The 19,084-nt window shown below is 39.4% G+C and overlaps 1 protein-coding gene across 1 annotated transcript in view; it reads right to left on the bottom strand.

The window, feature by feature from the left end:
* Positions 1 to 1,884: 1,884 nt before the first annotated feature.
* LOC109987327 (diacylglycerol kinase theta) overlaps positions 1,885 to 19,084 on the bottom strand; it is a 28,320-nt gene continuing 11,120 nt past the window's right edge. Inside the window, exons 6-23 of the mRNA XM_020638366.3 lie at positions 18,054 to 18,207; positions 17,170 to 17,238; positions 16,838 to 16,938; positions 16,303 to 16,517; positions 14,190 to 14,280; positions 13,448 to 13,502; positions 13,079 to 13,140; positions 12,530 to 12,680; positions 12,356 to 12,394; positions 11,469 to 11,584; positions 10,406 to 10,557; positions 9,935 to 10,083; positions 9,680 to 9,858; positions 8,839 to 8,939; positions 8,588 to 8,734; positions 8,398 to 8,509; positions 8,154 to 8,306; positions 1,885 to 6,514 (exon numbers count right to left, since the gene is read on the bottom strand). Coding sequence (XP_020494022.2) covers positions 6,413 to 6,514; positions 8,154 to 8,306; positions 8,398 to 8,509; positions 8,588 to 8,734; positions 8,839 to 8,939; positions 9,680 to 9,858; positions 9,935 to 10,083; positions 10,406 to 10,557; positions 11,469 to 11,584; positions 12,356 to 12,394; positions 12,530 to 12,680; positions 13,079 to 13,140; positions 13,448 to 13,502; positions 14,190 to 14,280; positions 16,303 to 16,517; positions 16,838 to 16,938; positions 17,170 to 17,238; positions 18,054 to 18,207 — 2,148 coding nt within the window. The 3' untranslated portion in view covers positions 1,885 to 6,412. The remainder of the gene's footprint in view (positions 6,515 to 8,153; positions 8,307 to 8,397; positions 8,510 to 8,587; positions 8,735 to 8,838; positions 8,940 to 9,679; positions 9,859 to 9,934; positions 10,084 to 10,405; positions 10,558 to 11,468; positions 11,585 to 12,355; positions 12,395 to 12,529; positions 12,681 to 13,078; positions 13,141 to 13,447; positions 13,503 to 14,189; positions 14,281 to 16,302; positions 16,518 to 16,837; positions 16,939 to 17,169; positions 17,239 to 18,053; positions 18,208 to 19,084) is intronic.

Here is a 19,084-nt window from a genome sequence, read left to right as displayed (position 1 = left end):
AAACAATTTAATTTAAATTAAATAGGCTGCAGGCAAACACAGCCACTGGCAGCCCCATTGTAAGTCCTCCTTACCAATTCATTATGCACCGTACAAAGCATATCACAATACATTTTTTGTTACAGCATCACGAAAGTGTATACCATCTCTGCTACAAATTTAAATGAATTCAATTGTTTCCTGAAAACTACCAGAATAATTTAATAAAAAGATGAAATGATTCCCTCTGAGGAGTAGCCAATAAATATATCATAATCTCAAATACTTTATTTGTTTATTTACCTAAAAGTTGTATTGTTGTGCATTTTTTATTTAATGTTTTTATTTATATTTCACTTCATGAAAAAGAGTGATACACCATGCGTACCTCCACGAGGAACACCAGAGCGCTGTTTTTGAGGAGATCATAATACAATCGCAGAGTGAAACCTCCTCATAGACAATCTTTGGTGTGGTGTAAATTATTGACTCTCTGCCCTCTGCTGGCCCAAACCTTAATATTTACGGTCCACAGCTCACCTGTTCTCACTAAATTTCACTATACTGTATATGTACAGTATGAATGAGTGACAAAGAAAATGAATTGATTTTAGATAATGTTTTTTTTATGGGGGTTTATAAAGGCCTATCTTGTGAGAATTAATCAAATATAGTTTTTTTTAATTAAAAATATAACTTTTCGCGCTGAAATGAATGCAGTCTTTTTGGTTACTTTTCATTTTCTCAACACAGGCCTCAACCAATGGGCTACTAGCTTGTAGCAAAAGATTGGTTTGGGTCTATACCGTTTGGGGCAGTTTGGGGCGGCAGTAGCTCAGTCTGTAGGGACTTGGGTTGGGAACTGGAGGATTCAAGTCCCGGTGCGGACCAAATATGGAAGTTGGTCTGGTAGCTGGAGAGGTGCCAGATCACTTCCTGAGCACTGCTGAGGTGCCCTTGAGCAAGGCATCAAACCCCCCCCCCCCACCATCAGCTCAGGAGCGCCTGCCATGGACGGCTCCATCACTCTGACATCTCTCCATTAGTGCATGTCCATAGGGTCCTGTTTGTGCATGTGTGTGTTGCGTGACTTAAAGTGTAAAAACTGAAATTTCCCCTTGCGGGGATCAATAAAAGTAAATCTTAATCTTAACACCAATTGCCATATTCACAGATTGGACATCCTACAAAGAGTTGAATCATTTTATGTATCAATTTTGAGAGATTCACTTTGACTCTCTCGACAAGCTGAGGACGGGAAAATGTATTCAACAAAACATTTAGTTATTTTTTGGGCCTTCTTTGCCTTTATAGGACATAACCACTAGGCTATCGGCGCTCCCCAATGGGACAATATTAGATTTAATGGAGCCTTAAATGTACTATTTCTGCTTATTTTCTTTTTTCTTTCTGCCAATATTGCTTATTATCCCTGTTCCCCGTATTCAAATGAAATCTCCATACATTTCTTTGTTCACTTGAAATTGATGTAATTTTGGCTAAAAATTGTGCTCCCCAATGAATAAAATCCAAACGCACCATAAATTGTCAAATCTTACTATGAGAAACCCTCAATTTAATCTACAAGAATCAAAGCTATTTCTTTCTGCAATGTAACATGCTAGCTATCTTGCAAACTAAAACACTACTACTGCCAAATCACCCCAAGCTAGAAAGCCTCAAGCAATGCAGCTAGTTGCTAGCTAGTAGAAAATACAAAATAAAACCATACTTCAGATATGTTCAATGACTTTGCTTTTCCCTAGAAGCCCTTAGAGAACATTACGGTGGCCCTGAAGGTCAACTGCAATATCCTTCATGTCCTCTGAGGACTTGTGTAATGATCCCTAAGTCTCAGCTCTCAAAGATTTTATTGCACAAAGAAAAATATGACTGACACCAGGATGTGTTTAGTTCTTAGATGGTCTTTAGTTTATTGTGAGCAAACACACATAAGAATCAGTTATTTAAACATATATAAGATTTATATATTTAACTTTTCAACATTCATTATAACCTGAACGTCACATCTAAGAGCATCTGTAAAACAATTAGTGCAATTTACAGTTAAAACTTTACAGTTAAAATAAAAAAACAGCTTCTTTCTGCAAAAATATACATATCATCTATTTAATAAAACTTCAGGTAAAAACCAAACAAAGGTACAGCAAAAGAAAAAGAGAAATTCTAGATGACATCTGGAGGCACGTTAGCTCAGAACACCACTGAACGCACACACGTTAAACATCAGAGCACTGAGGGTATCAAAGCGTTTCTACGAGGCACTACGCAGACCTCCACCTGCAGACCAAACACCACCCTGGTGTCAGGAAGGCGGGGCTTAACAACGACATGTGAGTCAGACGCTATGAGGCACGACGGATGCAGAGAAGCAGAAAAAACACTTTAAAGCACTTTTTTTTTTTTTTACATTCAGCGACAATACTACAAGATTATGGCATCAAACAAAGAAAGAAAATACATGAAGTCTTTTGGATTTTAAAGTTATGGGATAAAGAAGGAACTATTTTTTTGAGTTGTTTTTTTTTTTTTCAAATGATGTTTTGTCCAAAATTGTTGAAAAAGTCCTAGTGGTGATTCAAAAGAGTGAGATCATTTGAAATCTGTCTAAATGGATTCAGCAGACATAGTGAACATTTTTACATGTGGGAACTATGCAGTAAGGTTGTCAGAATGTGTGATGTGTTTCAATACCTCATGTTTACATACAATACAATCTCTCTTTTTTTATGATCAATAGTATCGACAACCATTATCCTGCACGCTCTCTAAATTGCACAAATAAATGAACGTTACCAATGTATTTGTGAAATATAGACAGTGTGCAGGAGTTTGTCTGCAATCTTTTAAAACTGCAAACAAGAAATGACCCAATATTTTACCCCAATATTGGTTGCCTAGTTCTTCTAGAAGTTTTGAATTCTGGTATTATGACAACCCTAAATGCAGCCATTACATAAATGTTCTGGTTTAAAATGGCATTAAATCATCAATTGTAGCTTAATGCTTTCAATTTGTTCTGTCAGTGTTAGGAACACCACATTTGCTATGTTGAGGACAGACTTTTAAGAAAACTATTGGTGCATTTAAGCTGATTTTACAGCTGTCTGATGCAAAGATAGTGTGTTTTTCTTTGAACAATCTCATTTGAGATACATAAAAAACACTACAGTTATTGATCTGTATCAGCGATGGCAGACAGTCTGACAGAGCAAAAAGGCGACAAAACACTGCTGTAAATACACAACCCTCAGAGCTACAGTACTTCATGCATGTAATAAAACACTGTGACAGTATCTCATATGTGTTTGCAACTACTCACAGCTACATTTACAGTACACAGAGTCAGCAACTCTGACTACGTACTGAAGAAACTTAGTTTACTCCATAGTGAACAAAGATTAACAGTTAATGCCAACTGATGTATCAGCATCAGTCTCAGATCTTTATTCATTCAAGGCCAGAAACCCGTAACTGTTCATGAAATCAGTTGAATTATTAAGTGCAGCTACCTGGGGTAAAAAAAAACCTGCGTTCAAATATATTTTCTTCTCCCAGAAAAGATCTACAGTCTGGTTTCAGGCTTTGAATGACACAGATTGTTGAAACTTCCATCAAACAAAGAACATTTTGTTAACTTCTAGCACCAAAAACTTTAAAATAAATCAGTTTATGCAGAAAATAAAAACCTGAATATATCACAACCAAAGTATAGTCAACCAATACTGCTGTGGCTACATTAAGAGCTGGGAGCTTCAGCATTTAAATCCCTTGCCTATTCCAGTTTGTCTGTACATGTTATTTAGCATTCTGCATCTCTGGGAATGTGGTCGAAGCTCATAAAATCCTCCTTTATCTCTGTCAGAGGTTGTTTAAAGAAGGCTGGCAGCTGAAGCTAAATGAGAAGCTTTTCCTTAATGCATCAAGAGCAAAAAAATGGGAAATGATTCAAATGAGTTTGGATTAATATTGGACATTAAGAGGCAGTAAAGTAAGCTAATTACTATTAAATTGTTGGATTATTACACAATGTTATTGGCCTCTGTACAAGGGGATTCATCTTGAAAATTTAAACTAGGAAGTCATTTTATGTCAGGAAACAATTTTCTTCACTCACTTATTTTATAGTGTCAGGGGGGTAAGGGGGAAAAAATAGTTCAATCGATTATACGGAAGCCCTAAATTGACAAACATCCAGACTTATTTTTTGACTGTTTTCCCTGTGATAACGAGTACATTTCATTTGTTTTATAAAGAGCTCAAATTATTTATCATGTAATCTCAAGATAACTAAAAAAAAATAATAATACTCAGATAATGTTTCCTTGAAATATATTTGGCAGATAAATGTACATTTAAAACAGGAACGATTAAAACCGGGAAAATGTACTTCTCATTTCCTTGGGACTTTAAGCTTTTTTTAAAACACAAATTGCAAACAACAACAACTGATACTATAACCAATGGTATTTTGTTTCCTCATGTAAGTAATCAGTATCCAAAAAGTACTTAATTTCTTGCCTCTTATTAATTTGTATTTTGGTTAACTTACTAGCTTGGCAGCCAACGAGCCAAACTAACACACTAGTTTTCAAGCTTCTTGTTCACTTTAGTTACTCAACAGTTTTCTCACATTTTAGCCATTTTAATCTTCAACTGCATCTACAAAATAAATCAACAAAGCAAGTTTCTTTGGCAGGCTAGCCAATGAACTAGCTTAGTGGTAAACTAGAAAACTAGCTTGATAAAGCTAGCTTAGTATTAGCTTAGTACTAACTTAATTTTGCTAGAAATGCAGCTAGTTTTCCAGCTAGTGTATACCTGTAATAGTAGCTAAACAACACTGCTACATTTTGTCCCACATTTTTATAAATTAATTCATTTCATAAGCATTTTTCCCTTACTAATGTTGTCTAGTTTTTTTAAGATCACTTAAAAGCCTGGCTCACAAAAATCTAATTTATTAATTTAAGTTAGATGAGAAACTTTAACCATATTGTCTCCATTCCTTTGAGGACATTGTGTTGCTGCATTTTTAAAGCTATTTTAAGTCATTCTTAAGTTAAGGACCCCAACTTAGTCATTTAAAATTTGCTTAGTAAGCCTTGTGCTCACCATATTTTAAGTAAACTTTTAGCACTATTTTAAAAACCACATATTCACTTCTTTTTCATTCTATATTTTTTTAAATCATTTTTTTAGCAAGATGTATTCTGTAGAAATTACAAATATGTGTTTTTTTTTGTATGCTAGTAGTTGAAGCAATTAATCTCATTTAAAAGCAGACACTGTTAAAGTAGCTGCCAGATTTCTCTTCTTTCTTTTGTCAGTCTGAACGGATCATGAGAAGGTTTTAAAAGGTTTTCTACAAACTAAAACTAAAGATGTTTTCTCTTCAATCTTGTGCACAAAAGCTATTCGGATCTGCCCAAACAAATCTTTCCAGAAGTTATAATTTTACAAGATAATTTGTGGCAAAACAAACTTTGTCAGTCGGGCTTGTTATTCACAGCTGCTGTGCTTCAGGCAGTTTATCTCTGCTCTTTACCGCAGCTCACAATAATCTGAATTTAATTTTCTCATAGGTTTCTTGGCTCTTAAACTTTCAGTTCCAGTGGGCACTGTGGTTTCAAATAATCAGGGATTTCTTGTTGGATTTTGTGCGCTCATTAGCTTTGGCAAGCTTCACCACAACATAAATGTCTTCCAAAACCAACATTACCAAACAACTTTACAAGAGAAGAAGAATAAAGCCAGTTGAGCCTCCCAGGAGATTTAGCAATTAATAAACATTATGAGGTTACAACTTCTTAAACTTCTCTTTAGCAGTGCTTCGATTTGCAATTTCTCCTATTTCACATGACCATAAAGGAGGTCAAACTCCCTCTATAGCTGCACTAACATAAATTTATTTTAATATATCAACTGACACTGAGTCTACTGCTACACATTTACAGTCACTTTAGGAAGGACATTTTGAAACTTCTGTTTAATACTTGGTTTGTTCAACTCTAAAGCTTATCCATACTGAGAAATTGTCAAAATTCAATATAAACTCTTTTTTAAGCAGAAATCCTTTTTATGGATCTATTCATTCATTGCTATATTGTGTTTAAGGTTAACATTTTTAGACTGCTGAATATTTACTGCGCGTATTGTGATTCTGTAAGTGTTTTACCAGCAGCAGGTGGACTTGATCCACACTGAGACAAACTTGGTTTGATCCAGGACTTCCTCTTTCAGGCAGTAAACATTAAACCTCCTTCAGTCTCTCATTGTTGATCTGGATCCTGTCAGCATTACAACAAAGCTACATGAGTGAAGTCACAGCTTGCTGATGGCACCAAAATGGCCTCCCAGGTTCAACGGGAAGCAGGTAAAAGGCAGGACTCGGGGTTTTCAGGAGAGTCCTTCAGTGTCCCCCGTCTCTGGAGGAAGGACTCTCAGAATGTCCTTCTTTCACGCCGGCAGAGGACTTCTTCTGCTTATGCTTGGACTTTCTCAGCATCCGAACCTACAGACAGAGCAGAGGTATACACATTATTTAGTGAAGAACAGATAAACTACGGGTAAGCCAACACAATTAAGTGAGGAACAGATTAACTATGGGTATACACACAACTTATTACAGCACAGATAAACTAGACATAAATAAATAAAACTACTGTTATATAACAATACACACCAAGTACAGTGAAACAGATACATTGATGCTATACATACGATACACAATAGTTTAGGTACACTACAGGTACACACTATTTTCTGGGGTTAGGGTTAGGTAAGTATGGGTATACAAACTTTTCACTTAACTACTATATTTATTTAAGTATAAATAAACTTCTGGTGTGAAGACTATTTACTTAAGCATAGATATTTACATTATAAATACAATAAACACAAGTGCAGGTACACTACTAATATACACTATGTACTTAATGAATGATGAACGTGTATGCACACTATTTACTGACTGGTAAATGACTGGTTATTATACTACTAACAAGTACAAAGAAGCTGTTGGTATACACACAAAGTATTTATGTTTCGTCTGTAGATTAACTGTTTTTCAACATTAATATATCCAAATATCCAAACAAAAGATAAATCACAGGTGAACTTAAGATAATGTAGACAAAATATGCCAAACAAAAGATAAGACAAAAGACCAACTACAGATGCTCTAAAGGGCCAAACAGAGCAATAACTGTTATGAACAATTCCAGTCTTGTTTCAGCTGCCTTCATAGCACATAGAAACAGCACTCGAAAAAAATCACTAATGACTCAATACTCATGGCAGCTGACTCCGGACTTTTAACCATCCACATACTCCTTGACAGACTAGCCTTCATTGGAATCACTGACAGACCCTTGCACTGGTTTACATCCTATCTCTCTGGTGGCACTCACTCAGTTCATTCAACTCAAAACCCCAGCCATTTCCAGTCACTACTGGTGTTCCTCAGGGTTCTGTGCTGGGCCCCCTTCTGTTCATCATCTATCTCCTTCCACTTGGCCATATCTTCTGTAAATATAACATCCAGTTCCATTGTTATGCAGATGACACCCAGCTCTACCTGTCCACCAAACCCACCTCCTCCCTCCCGCCTACTTCCCTGTCTGATTGCCTACAATAAGTCAAATCCTTGTTCTCCTGCAACTTCCTCAAATTAAACGGTGACAGAACTCTGTCTGCTTATTTCCATCTATAAAACATTAATCGCGTCCGCCCGTCCCTTACACCCAACAGTACCACCATCCTCGTTCACACCCTAGTTACATCCTGCATTGACTACTTCAACTCCCTCTCTGGTCTCCCTCTCAAGTCCATCCACAAACATCAACTGGTCCAGAACTCTGCTGCTCGCATCATCTCCAGAACCCCCTCTGTTAATCACATAACCCCTGCCTCCCACCACACATCCGTTATATTGACTCTCTCCATTTTTAAATCTCATCTCAAAACACATCTTCATTCTCCATCCAGTCCCATGAATCCTCTCCACAATGATTTCATATATCCTGTAAATTTTGTCGTTTTAATGTTAATTTTATCAATGTATTGTTACTTTGCTGTTTTTATCTCTGCTTTGTTAGGTGACCTTGAGTGCTTTGAAGGGCGCCTAAAAATTAAAAATAAAAGTATTATACCTTGGGTCCAGCAGCAGAGATGATAATGTGTCCTGGCGGTTGGATCCACGGTTCTCCGTCCACCTGCACAGGTATGGGTTTGCTCACAGTCAACCTGATGTAGTTCCCTTGAGCAATACGAATCCCTGAACGCATGCCGCTCTGTACCTGGCCCTGCACACACACACAAACACTGTTAAAAGTTCTGGACAACCTGGTAAGTAAACCTTGAGTCATGTGATACTGTGGATGCTTTTGTTTTCACCATGTGGACCACCCCAGTGACACCAACCACCTCCAGTAGGCCATCATCTATCCTTGGTTTCCCATGGCGACCATCCGCCTCTGACCCCCAGAGATCTGCACCTGAACCCCAACTACAAACACATTAAACATTTTAATAATGAAGTGTAGTTTATAATGAAACATGGGCGTGTGTGTGTTTTTTTCTTTACCTGGGTATATTTAAGAAGATCAGCCCCTCTATGTTGGGTAGTTGGACGTTCTGAGCGTCCACCTGCAGCTGCAGCTCTTTGTGGAGACTCCTGGTGTAGCTGATCTTTTGCAGGCCCACCTTCACGTACACACCTTTGTTATGGAACCTGTTGTGGTTGAGGAGGGGCCATAGTTGGTGGCGATAGGAGTCATACGTTCAGGGAAACACATCTCAAGTGTGTGTACAAATCGAAGAGAACAGAAGGGTTACCTGCTGGTGAATTTATCAGGTTCGTCCTCTCTGGCCTGGTGAAAGTCCAGGCTGAGTTCTGCGTCAATGCCCAGACCAAAGTAGTTGTTCATCTGCACAATCTGAGAGAAAGAAAAAAGAGAATGACAATATACTTAATATCAAATAAGCTACTTTTTTCATTAAACCAGAGAGAATATTTAAGAATGGAAACGAATGGTAATTTTTTATTTTACAAAAGTACAAAATACAGGTTAACACCATATACTGTAAATATAGAAACATAAACTGATTTTAAGTACAGTATAAGACAGGATATACTCAAGTACAACTAAACTACTGAATCTGATATAAAAAATACAAGATCCAGATCTATAAATAAAGGCACGAACAATATGTTATGAATGAATTACCCTACACCAAACTGCAGATAAACAGATACACAGATAGTGAGGCAGGCAGTGACATAAAACCGGCTTGAAGAAGTTAAAACGACATATCAGTTAACATATTTATTCATATATCTCCTGCTAAATCAATGTATTTGACATAAAGGCTAGACACAATTCACTTTAGCATCACCACGGTAACTCAACTGTCAAATCTGGATCACCAGAAATATTGCTCGTTCATTTTTTCACTCCCAAGATAGACCAACCAGCAAGACAATCCGGGGTCATTGTTGGAAATGTTATTTTAAATATAAAATTTATATTAAAGTACGATGCTGTGAAATAAAACAGTTGTCATTTTAAATTCATATTATGTAAAATATGTTGTTAAATCAAATCTTTGTTCAGTATATTCAGAGTGTGGTCTAACCAGGTATAAAAATGTTTCAGATAGTCAGTGAGGACCAGACCTTTGGAGGCTCCAGGAAGCCGTTGTCCTTCCCGTCCTCAGAGATGTCCTGAGCGTCCAGCAGGATGGTCCAACGGTCCATCAGGACCACGTCCGCCTCGTCTACAGAGACCAGGATGTGGTGTGGGTCCTCGCCGCTGTAACCCGTTCCCCAACGCAGGACACGAGCCAAGTCGTTACCTGAAGACACACGGGACATACATCAGCACCTGTTCACCTGTTTTTAGCTGTAATTGAACTGAAGTGCTGGTCTCACCTGTTCCCAGAGGTACGATGCCGATGGGCGGCTCTCGACACACCAGTTTGTGACGGACTGCCTCAAGTACTCCAAGCACCCAGCCCACCGTCCCATCACCTCCACAGACCAGCACCCGGAACCTGGGAACCTCTCGGAACGTATGCAGGCTGGGGAAAAGACAAAGAAACAACACAAGGAATATTTTATTTTAACATTCTGATGATATAGCTATCGTCTCACAGCCTGACAAGTAACTACGGAATATATACTGTATATCAAATAACTATAAATTAGAAATATATATAGGATTTATTTTTTATTTTAAAAATATTTTAAAAACTGAAATAAATAAAAGAAAATCTAGACAGTATTTTAGGATTGAGATATTATCCTTAAATAAACCAGGTTCTAAAACAGGACACAATCATTATCCCTCCAGTGCAGCTCAAACTCTCAGATTTAAATTCACGCTGTGTTGGCGTCCCTCACCCGGCCAGTGGTCCTCCGTTGGAGATGTCAAAGACCTGGTGAGGGTTGAGAAGTTTCCGGAAGCCGTAGAGAAGCTCTCTGCCCTTCATGCCGCCGCTCTTTGGATTAACAAACACCAGCAGAGGACAGATGCCGTCTCCCAGCTTCTTGTGCTAAAAACGACGACAGAAACCACAACTTCAGAATCAGAGCTTGTGTGGTGAGGGTTAAGGGTGTTTGTTGTGGCATTGCAGGATTCCCTCTTCCACCTGTTTCCTGTTCCTCATTCCTGAATTATACCACATAGATTGCATCTCAAACAAGTCCATTGCTACTGCTGAAATATAAACATAAGATGTTTTGGTTTTGCCTTTCAGCCTCTTGAACATTTCCTTGTTCAATTCTTGAAGCTTTTTCTGTTTTCACTTGCTGCCGTTGTCTGTCGGCTTTTGTGTTATTATTTGACTGTTCCTTTCTCGGTTATCTGCATTTGGGTCCTTTCCCCGCACCTGAGCCTTAATCTCTGCCTGTTGTCACGTTTTCCTTCACCCTTCCTGTGGATTTTAGGCTACTTGTTTGGACCGGCTGACTTTGCCTTGAATTTTTTCCCGCCCCTCTTTCACTTAAGTGTTTCACTGGAATATCTGCAGTCATTGTTCTTTGCCCCTCATGACCTTGTACTTCACCCCTAGAACCTTAACCTGCCCAAATGTTTATCCTGTTCTGTTCCCTTTCCCTCAAGTCATGGCCTCCCATCTTATTCTTTCTTCTTCCTGAGTTATTTAAACATTAAAATGAGCTGTTTCTGTCCGTCTGCATCGGGGTCCTTTCCCCCACATTGCTCCACTCCCTCCTTCCTGTTAAGCCCTGCATTTTCAGTTGTCCTCTTTGGTTGTCTGTATTTGGTTCCTTTCCGTTGTTGCCTTGTACCCATCTGCCTGACAGTTCAATCTGATGAGAACTCTAAAGCTGATCTACACCAATCAGTGCCCCAAAAAATATTCAGAATCAGATGAAGTCACAGACGTTTCAGAGCAAAGTTATTATGAAAACACACTTAATCGTGTCTTGAATTGATTGTTACCAGGATCTCTGGGATGACGAGTGACGTTAGCGTCTTGTTGTTGACTGTTGTGTCTTTAGCCAACATGTAGATCCTCTCTGCTTCAGAAAAACACGAGATCTGCAACGCCACCGCACCTACACACACACACACACACACACACACAGCCACAACTGTTATCTCTATAAACAGGTAGTAGATCTGCTTATTCATGCAGATTAGATCCATTTGTAGATTTCAAATCTTAACTCCATCCTCATTTCATTTTTACTGTTGAATATGGACTTATCAGTCTGTTGTGCGTGTCAATTCAATTTCAGAAAAAACCAAAGATGATGTCCTTAATGTTTTGTTTTTGTCCACAACCTGAAATAAAGTCTTAAAAGAAGAAAAAAAAACACATTTAAGAAGCTGGTTACAGAGAAGCTTCAATTAAAAATGCATTAAATAGTTTTATTATAAAAACAGACAGTGATTGTGTCATGATCTGACAGTAAAGTTGTCATTTCTTTTGCAGGTATTTTCTACACAATCTAAATCAAGAACTATGCAATTGATCAATACAATTCAAAATAATTACAGCTTGTGTGTGTTTATGGGTCCGTCTTTTCAGATACCTGGTGTCCTTCGTGGTGAAGATGACTATTTCTGTTTGATTCAAATGTTGATGTCAGAACAAGGTTGTCTAAATGATCCCTTCTTTAAGATACTTTTTCCATAATGGATGTTTTCAAACAATACACCCTATGTGATTTATAAGTATCATAAGTACCTTAGCCTAAAAAAAAAAATGTTTTTGTGCGAGAGGTTGCAGGAGTGTGTCTGCATTTTCGACAATTTAACCAATAAATGACCCAATACTGGGTGCCTAGGACTTTAGGGGTTGTCTCCATATGAACCCTACTCACCTTGACTGTCATAGATGTGGCTGATGGTGACCAGGTGACCTTCAGAGAGAGAGAGAAATAGAGAGAGGGAGGAGGGGTGTTAGAAGATCCGTCCTGCTGAGGGCTGTTCTCAATAAGAAGTCTGGAGGATCGTCAAAAGCGCTTCATTGGAAAATATAAAGGCTGCAGACTCACTCTTGATGGTCAGGTGTTCCACGATCAGCTGGACGTACTCTTCTTTGGCCAACAGGGAGGGCAGTCCCCCGATCAGAAGGCTGACCTGCACCGCTCGGTTGATGTTCTCCACAATGTAAAACCGAGTCTGATTCATCTGACGAACAGACATCTGAGGAAACACAACCAGGTTTATTTCAACAGGAAAAGTCTGATCAAAGTTAGACAAAAACTAAATACACAATAACACACAAGACGGAAAAATGTGATCAAATGGAAGCAAAACTGGAAGTAAATAAAATAACATTTATTTTTTAAAAATGTACAAAAATAAGAAGACAAAGTGTAATCAAAACAGCTACAGTGAAAAAGAAACAGAAATGACAGTTTGTCACACAGTGTCACAACATGAGATTTACTTTTCAAATCTGAAATTCAAACAGTCAACCGGCTTTGAAAGGGCAGATGAGAGAAACATTTTAAGAAGTTGTTCTGATAAGTTTCTTTGTAGAAGTTTAAATAGATATAAAATGTGTTGTTGCAGCAGTTATCTTTCTGCTACCCTCGTACCTTTCTGATCTCCTGCAGCTTCTCCAGAATGTTCTCCTGAGGGGTCAGAGTCTGTCTCTGCACTGGACCACATAAATAGAGGACAGTTCTGAGTTAGCATCATGCTAATGGCAGCGTTGCAAAAGCCACATTTTTGTCTTCAATATCATCCTCATTCATTTAAACTATCACACACAACTAGTACCGGCCGGATACAGTACCGTACTGTACGATAAGATACGTTAAGAGATGACACAAAAGGATAGAAAAGGATGGGATATGATTCTTTACATTACTTTATGAAACGATAGGATATTGTACTTTATGATAATTGTATGTATTTTTCCATTTTCCTTTTTTTGTGTCCTAAATATTTCACAAACTGCTCACCTTGCTTGCTGCTCATGTAAACCTCCATCAGACTGAAATTAGACGAATCTTCTCCCTGAAACAACACACAGTTATCACCGATTAATTCATCCGCGCTGACAGCAGTTTTTATCTCACAGAGATTCAGTTCCAGATAATACATTCAGCAAATCCTTTAGTTTAAAGGTACTTGGATTTGTTCCTGTATAGAAGTTAAACATGACATACATTTGGACATTATTCTTACAGCTGTAGTTTAAACATTTCTTCACTCACATTCAGTTTGTAATGTAAAGTTTCTCAGTTTAGAGGGACATTATTCTTTGCCTGACTTTGAATATATAATTAATTTGTATTAGTGTCGCTAACTAACCTCTCATTGTGCCTGTCCATGCATATTTTAATACTGTCAATCAGTGATTATTCAACAGTTAGTTCCTCTCTGATAAGAGCCCTGTAGCTGCTCATAAAGGGTTCAAATTCAACTACTCTCTCTCTCTCTCTCTCTCTCTCTCTCTCTCTGGTAGTTGGATGTTTTGGATGTCCGTACATCTGTATTGAGCGACAACAAGCACTCAACTAAGCTTAGCATCCAGGTGGAAACAGGTCAAATCCAACAGAAATCTCTTTTGGTAAATGTTTCAATGAAGTGTAAAATATTGAAATATGTACCAAACTGCCCAGAGCCTTTCCTGTAGTAACTCTAAGATTGCACTCTTGTGCTCTTCTGATTAAATGGATTTTAACTGTGATTTGAAGTTACCTTTCTGTCGAGCTGATTGAGGACCTCAGAGAGGACTGAAGCTGCTGTGCTGTTCTTAGAGACGGAGACAGAGGCGAAAGCTGCACCTGACCTGAAACATAAAAACAAGAACAAGTCATAAAAAGACTGGAATGAACGTTATGTTTCCACCATACTAAGGGATTATCTCCTGTTGAAACAGCCCGTCTTCAACCTGTCCCTTGCCCAAGCAGCTGTGCCAGCATGCTTCAAAGCCACCTCCATTGTCCCAGTGCCGAAACACTCCAGCCCGACAGGCCTGAACGACTACCGCCCTGTAGCACTCACACCCATCATAATGAAGTGCTTTGAGCGACTGGTCCTAGCACACCTGAAAAACTGCCTCCCACCCACACTGGACCCATTCCAGTTTGCCTACCGCAGCAACAGGAGTACAGAGGATGCAGTCTCCACTGCGCTGCACTCTGTGCTCACTCATCTGGACAATAACAACACATACGCACGAATGCTGTTTGTTGATTTTAGCTCAGCATTCAACTCTGTAATCCCCTACAAGTTAAACACTAAACTCGGAGACCTGGGCTTCAACACCTCCCTCCGTCACTGGATAATGGACTTTCTGACCAACAGACCCCAGTATGTTAGGTCAGGACACACCTGCTCCACCACCATCACACTCAACATAGGCGTACCACAGGGCTGTGTGCTGAGCCCATTCCTCTACTCCCTCTTCATCCACGACTGCAGACCTGTACATGGATCCAACACCATCATCAAGTTTGCGGACGATACAGCGGTGATTGGCCTCATCAGCAACAACGATGACACGGCCTACAGGGGGGAGGTACAGCATCTGACCGCCTGGTGTGCTGACAACAACCTGCTCCTCAACACCAGCAAGACGAAGGAGATCATCGTGGACTTCAGGAGAGAAAGAGGAAGCACGCACAACCCCATTCACATCAACGGGATGGCTGTTGAACGTGTCTCCAGCTTCAAGTTCCTGGGGACCCACATCACAGAGGACCTCTCCTGGTCCACTAACACCTCCAGTCTGGTTAAGAAGGCTCATCAACGCCTCTTTTTCCTGAGGACACTGAAGAGACACCACCTGTCTTCAGCTGTACTGATGAACTTCTACCGCTGTGTGATCGAGAGCATCCTGACCAGCAGTGTCACAGTCTGGTACAGAAACTGCTCTGTCACAGACCGTAAGGCGCTACAGCGGGTGGTAAAAACCGCCCAGCGCATCACAAGGTGTCCACTTCCTGCCATTGAGGATGTCCAAAGAACACGCTGTCTGCGGCGAGCTCATGGCATCCTTAAAGACTCCTCCCACCCTGCCCACAGACTGTTTACCCTCCTGCCCTCCGGCAGGCGCTTCAGAAGCCTCCGGACCAGAACCAGCAGACTGAGGAATAGCTTTTTCCCCAGAGCTGTTTCTCTACTGAACTCTACCCCCCGAACTCTGAACTCTGTCTCTCTCTCTCTCTCCCTCTCTCTCTCCGCACCCTGCTGACCCCCCTTTCCCCTCCATATCACCTCACACCCTTCATCACCCCACCACTCCTCCTGGTCACACACACACATCTCTCATCCATCTGTATTATTGTATTATAGTATGTTCATATTATGTCCATATTCTTTATATTATCTGTAACTAGTATAGCATGCTCACTGCATCTTAATCTATATATTATTAGTATAGCATGCTTACTGCATTTTAATCTGTATATTATTAGTATAGCATGCTCACTGCATCTTAATCTGTATATTATAATCCTAAGAACACACTTATTTTGTAGCATTACTTATTTATAGCATTTATTTATATTTATTGCATCCCATTAATCCAGCCATCCAGATATACCTAATAATTCACTTTTTTTGTCTACATCTGTAAATTTTGCAATTACTGTACATAGCACAGAATTACTGTACATAGCACAGACTCTTGCACTCAATTACTGTACATAGCACAGACTCTTGCACTCAATTACTGTACATAGCACAGACTCTTGCACTTTCTGCTTATTTGCACTTCTGGTGAGATGCCAAACCTCATTTCGTTACTCTATACTTGTATATGTGTAATGACAATAAAGTTGAATCTCATCTCATCTCATCATCTCACCTGGGCCATCCTGCGTGCACCTGGATGACCTCGGCGCCTCGGGGTTTGGCTCTCAGCAGCCAGGTGTCTGCTCCGTCCTTCAGGGAGCTCCTGTTGTCCGGGCTGCCGTTGCGGTTGAGGATGTCGTCGCTATGGAGACACTGCATCGCTCTGACTTCTTGCAGCTCGAAGTTTTGAGGTTCGTCAGGGAGGTAGAAGGCCCTCAGTGCTGCCTCCTGCAGGCCAACACAGGTAACAACAGTAGTGCCCATGAATAAAGCATTGGGACTTTATTTCAGTTTATAATTGATTTTCATATTAGATATAAAAGTAGCTTCACACGCACTAATATGTAGTTTTAGTCACCAAAAGAAGCACAAGCTTTGTATTATTACCCAATAAAAGATTTGCAGAACTACTCTAAGGTCTTTTATTTTTAAGTCAATAACTCTAACTATGTTCTTTTATCAATTAACCACCTATAAGCTCAGTAAGAAGTGATATTAGTTGTCATAGTCAAAATAAAGGTTGGCGTAGAAAGGGGCGGAGCTCTCACCACCACTTCCTCGTTCCTCGTGGCTCGGAGGAGGGAGACCGATCGGAAGCAGCCGCGCTTAACGGCATCATCGCCATCAAACACCTTCAAGAACTGTTTACCTGAGGGTCAAAACAAAAAACTTCTTCTTAAATCCCCAACAATCTTCAAATACAATACTCAGTGTTTTTTGTTCTCCATGTCTGCTGCTTCATTTTAAAACACATTTCTCCCAACATCTCATTTATTCTGACAGATTTGTTGTCTCTGTACACGTCTGTAATAATTTTTAAGAAACGCTCCTAAAATGTAAAAGTAAATGAACCGTGTGTTGAATAAATATGTGAACTGACCTGACTCTGGAGCAGCCGGCTGACCGTCTTTAGACACAGCAGCAGACGCATCAACGTCGTCTGAGTTATCTGATGAAAAAAAACACAGGAGAGAAACTCTCAAGAAGATGGATTTCAGAACAAGAACTCCATGATCAGTCCCTCTAACAACATGAATCCACTGCCTCATCCGGATCCAGTACCTGAACAGCTGATACATTCATGTTAGCTTTGTTTAGTGTTTTCAAATAATGACTTCTTTGACAATTCATCAGAGATTGCATGCTAACTCCTGCACACTGTGTAACTTCTAGAAATACATTTACAGACAACATTTGAGTACTAGGCTTTTATCATGTTAAAATAGTAACACTAGCTTTGCCCACTCTAAATGAAGAATCCTTCACGACAAATCCCTAAAACAGAACAGTCAAACATGCACAGCAATGGCTGGTTGTAAGTGGATGAACCAAACCTAAAAAGAAAAATCTCTTTCTATAATGAGTATATATTTTGATTTAGGACGAGATGATCACCAATTAGACTGAAAAAATAAAATGTCTCCGTAACCACAAGTTACCGACCTTTGATCTATTGTAGCCTGTTTTGCTTTCTATAAAGTCAGTGTTGTTCGTCAGATCTCGTTCACAATTTCATTTTGAACTGACCCTTTAAGTTGCAGTTGAACCCTTTGTGTAAACAACATCATCATCAACACAACACACATTTTCACGTTACAATTTTCTGAAAAACTACATTTTAAGTTTACAGCTCAAACAGGCAGCAGAGGGATGCAGTCAGGAAATGAGACATGTGCTTGTGGTTCACACACAGCAGCATCACAGAGGATGTGGCGTGTGTGTGTGTGTGTGTGTGTGTGTGTGTGTGTGCGCGTGTGTGCGTACCCAGTTCTTGGCTGCAGCTCTCGGTGATTCTGTAGCAGTGCATCTTGCTGAAGTTTCTGGAGTGGAGGCGGACGCAGGCCGGGTGCAGCAGCATGGAGCGCAGACGTCCCAGAGTGCACTCTGGTGGAATGCCGAGGTAACAAGCCGCATGACTCTGCACAGACGGATGAAACAACACACACACACACACACACACACATATAGAGCTATAACACACAAGTTAGAACGTATCTAGTTTCAACTTAGGGTTATGTGTGGACTTTACACCATAACTTAAGACACAACTTACTCAAATCTGGTGCAAGAGGACACTGATAAGTTATCTGTGACTGTCATTCATTCTACACTCTGGGTGTTCAGGGTGGATTCTTACTGTTCTCTGTAGAAAGATGCTTTTCTCTTCTGTAAATTACTTATTTTTTTATTAGCGGTAAGTCAATGGTAAAATTCATCTAAAAACACAAACAACACCAATAAACAGAGACAACAGAGAGGAGCACTTTGTGAGGACAGCTTAGCTTCCAAATAAACCTCATACATATTGTTATATGTCACAAGAAGGTAGCATCCTCCTTTGTAACAAAGTCAGTCCACTCCAGTTCTTTTCCCTTCTTTTCTTTGTTTGTGTTTTATTTATTTTTCGTTGTCTCTTATTACTGCCCCCCTGTTCATTACTGTAAAGCGTCCTTGGGTTTCTTGAAAGGCGCTATATAAATCCAAGCTATTATTATTAATAAAGTATCAAAGATTTTTACAAGCTTCATTGATCTGCATATACAGTAAAGCATGTTTTTGGACTCTGGAAGCAACCTGTCCAGAATTTCAGTTATTCAGTTTCTGGCAATATGAAGAAACACAAAAGAAGTAAGATTAAAAATATCCATTCAGAAACTACGGTATTCAACCTTATTTGACACAGTGCTCTTTTAAAGGGCAGGAGCAATGGTACAGGTTTGGTTGCAGAATGAGTGAAGTAACACATCTCAGGATTGAGAGTTTTGTTTGCACTCTTAACTTTAGGTGTTTCATTC

Source organism: Labrus bergylta, chromosome 9 (assembly GCF_963930695.1).
Source record: "Labrus bergylta chromosome 9, fLabBer1.1, whole genome shotgun sequence".
Classification (NCBI taxonomy): Eukaryota; Metazoa; Chordata; class Actinopteri; order Labriformes; family Labridae; genus Labrus; species Labrus bergylta.
Note: the sequence above shows the minus strand (reverse complement) of the source record. Positions and strands in the feature narration are given on the sequence as shown.